Source organism: Cucurbita moschata, unplaced genomic scaffold (assembly GCF_002738365.1).
Source record: "Cucurbita moschata cultivar Rifu unplaced genomic scaffold, Cmos_1.0 Cmo_Scf00016, whole genome shotgun sequence".
Taxonomy (NCBI): domain Eukaryota; kingdom Viridiplantae; phylum Streptophyta; class Magnoliopsida; order Cucurbitales; family Cucurbitaceae; genus Cucurbita; species Cucurbita moschata.
This window is the reverse complement of record NW_019268532.1, coordinates 3,281,094-3,284,441: the sequence shown is the minus strand read 5'-3', so window position 1 is coordinate 3,284,441 and position 3,348 is coordinate 3,281,094. Positions and strand designations below refer to the sequence as shown.

General features: G+C 37.5%; 1 protein-coding gene across 1 annotated transcript; it reads left to right on the top strand.

Annotated features, from left to right (window-relative positions):
• The first annotated feature begins 238 nt into the window (after window positions 1-238).
• On the top strand, window positions 239-2,954 carry LOC111453994 (F-box/kelch-repeat protein At5g43190-like). The gene is made up of 3 exons (XM_023095253.1): window positions 239-1,445; window positions 1,656-1,762; window positions 2,659-2,954. The coding sequence occupies exon 1, from the start codon at window positions 240-242 to the stop codon at window positions 1,422-1,424; it is 1,185 nt and encodes a 394-aa protein (XP_022951021.1). The 5' UTR covers window position 239; the 3' UTR covers window positions 1,425-1,445; window positions 1,656-1,762; window positions 2,659-2,954.
• The last annotated feature ends 394 nt before the right edge of the window (window positions 2,955-3,348 follow it).

Sequence of the window (3,348 nt, the reverse complement as noted above, 5' to 3'; positions counted from 1 at the left end):
TTGGGGATAAACTCCCTTAATTCAAGTTAAATAAGATTTTTAATATTGGGTATTTAACTAAGATATTTAATAAATAAAACAAATTACAAAATTATAAATAATAAAAGTTAGATAAAGAAAAAAATAATTATTGTGATAATTTAAAATGTTTTGTCGTTATGTACTAATTTTGCCGTCGAATGACAAATAAAAAGGCCGCGCCATTATGCCTCTTCGTCATGTTCTTCAGAATTTCAGATATGAAAATTAGAGAAAAATCCAGGAGCTTCAAATATCTCTCCAAGCTCAGTGGACTCTCCGTCGTCACCGCCAAGCCCAAGGACGTTCCTTCTTCTCCGGCAGGCTCCACGTCGCCGGAAATGGATCCCGGCATCTGGAGCCGACTTCCACCGGAACTTCTTGATCACGTACTCTCTTTTCTCCCTCTCAGAACCTGTTTTAACCTAAGATCGACTTGTAAGCATTTTGATTCTCTCTTGTATTCTCCTTCTTTCGTCTCTAAGCACTCTGATTCCTCTTTCTCCTCCTTCCTCTTGCTGGCGCATCCGCAATGTTTTCGTCAGTTACCTCTGTACGATTCTGCTCTCGGAACTTGGCGGAGCTTGCCGCTCTCTGTTTCCGTTTCGCTTCCTTCTGGCATTCCTTCTACTGCTCTTGTTTCTACTGCCAACGGCCTCGTTTGCTTCTCTCTTCGAAATTCTTGCTCCTTCGTTGTTTGCAATCTCTTGACCAAATCCTCGAGACTGATCGAATTTCCGTATCATCCATTCGCATTCGAGTTGCTGACGTTGATTTCCGTGCCCCTAGGGTACAAGATTTTCACGCTCTTCTCCGGCTCGTCTCCTGTTTCCGCTTTGGTTTTCGATTCCAGGGATCATTCCTGGCGAAGATTCGACAATTTCGCGCCGATTCTCGGTGATAATCATCGCCAAGAAGCTGCTTGCTATAATGGCCGTTTGTATTTTGTTACGCCAGAACCATTTTCTATTGTTACCTTCGATTTGGAAAATGGCGAGTGGGAGGAACCCGATATCGTAATGCCCGAGGATCTTACGTTTGTTAGATTAGTGAGCGATGGCGATAGGAAATTGTATATGATCGGTGGAATTGGGAGGAATGGGATTTCAAGGAGCTTGAAGCTATGGGAGTTTTCAGAACAGAGAAATTGGGTGGAAATTGAAAATGTGCCGCAGATGATTTGTAAGAAGTTCATGTCGATTTGTTACCACAATTACAAGCACGTTTATTGCTTTTGGCATCAGGGAACCATCTGTCTTTGTTGCCACACTTGGCCGGAGATTTTGTATTACAAATTGAGCAGGAGAACATGGCATTGGCTTCCCAAATGCCCTTCTCTACCGGAAAGATGGAGCTGTGGTTTCAGATGGTTCTCATTTGTGCCAGAATTGTACGCATCTGCCTGACTTGTTTCCCCTCTGATTCAGGTTCAGATTGCTTTGTTCTATTCCCAATTTCGTTCTTGCTTTGGTCAGTCTGTCATGTGTATGTAAAAATGCTTCAAAGGAACTTCTATAGGTTTCTTGAATCTGCCCATTTAGCAATGCTTTATTCAAAAGCCTTTATATTCTTAACTGATTAGTTCCCTGTTTATTTTGATGGTTCCATCTGATGGTAATTGCTGTTTGACTTCCCAGAAATATTTTGACTTGGGAGCTGGGAGTTCAATTTGTGGTATTCAGAGTCAAAAGGTCAATCACATGTTTGCAACCTTGTACATAACCAATGAACTACAAACCAAAAGGTTAGTCTTACTTTCATAATCTATCCATTTATACATTGTAAGAATGTTGTGAATGTGAAAAGGGTGGGTTCAATTCAATTCAATTCAATTCAATATGGCATCAATGCAACAACGGCAAAAATGAGCCATATTATTTGTCTTTAAAGCGGCAGCAGCCTGCGATTGGGTTTTCCTTATATGCTTAATTTATTGCGCCACTTTGAAAGAGAAGGCAATGGCGGGTCACTAATTCACATGGTTTTTCCTGTTATTTGTGAATGTTTGCTGAATCACCACACCTCAATGGGGGTGAGAGTTCTCTTATTTATAATTATTTTCAGAATACAGAAATATGGTAAATTACAAATATTATGGAAATAGTAATAAAAGGAAAGAATAATAAATGAATGCAATATATTTGCCTTTAATAAGAGGGCAAATATGGTAACCCGTAATGTAAGGCAAATATCTAGATATTTGCCTTATAGTGACGGTCAACTATCCTTAACATTATTAAATTGAAAGGACGTTTTGTGGATGGGAAAATTAATGAAAGTCAACTATTTGGGAGGGGAATTTTTTAGGGGCAACTTGGAATATGATAAAAGGATTGACAATTACAATGATGCCTTGATAGTCTTTGAATTCATCAAACTTCATAATTAAAAGTAATGAAAAGCATGGAAAACTGGACACATGGTATGCCATTGATAGCCTTTGAATTCATCAAACTTCATAATTAGTATCAAATCCGACGGCCACTACATTACTAAAGGAAATTTTTGTCCATTAGTTGTAATGTTCCACTCAATTTTTTCAAGTTCAAACTTGATATTTATGTGATTTGCTACACATTTGTAGTAAAATGAATTCTATTTCTTCCCTAATTTTCTAGTTTATTTGGGTTTTGCCGACAGATTGTAAACATCGATGGAGGACACAATAGAGGCGACAGAAAGACTAAGAGACAATCGAGTCAAGGTGATGTTATTTTGAACATGAGGCTCTTGTTTTTCAGCTAATTTCTAGTTCTTGGATTTTGGTAATTTGAGCTACTGAATTGGGTTAATTGGAAAATCTCTTACATATAATCAAGATGTTTATACTATGACATGCAAATATGGAGAAGTTTATGCTCTCAAATATAATTAAAAGAAATTATGTATTTGTGTTATGAACATTTATGGAACTTTGCTTTTTGGTTAATTTATAGTTATTTGCTTTTCATTTGGGTCAGTTATAAAATCTCTTATGAGTTTGAAGATGGTGGCCGAAACAAGTATAGTCGATTTTCTCGAGTTCTCAAAATAGGATGTGTTATCGGAGTAAATGAGGAGTACATAAATAAACTAAGACGGCATCCGAATGAGAAAGATTCTGAGAATAGGATAGCTAAGAAAAGCTTAAAGAATTGAAAATCAGTACCTATACCAACCAGGTGTACGTTCTTTTTTAGTGGCTAAGAACTCTATGGTTAAACGTGCTTTACTTAGAGCAATTCTATGTTAGGCGACCTCGTAGGAATTTTCTTAAGATGCATGTGAGTGAGAATAAAACATGTTGAAAGGAGTTGTGTTAGTTGATGGGAATACTCTTCGATCTTAATC

Excerpts from the sequence above, each read along its gene's own strand:
- LOC111453994 (XM_023095253.1), top strand. The coding sequence starts at position 240 with ATGAAAATTAGAGAAAAATCCAGGAGCTTCAAATATCTCTCCAAGCTC.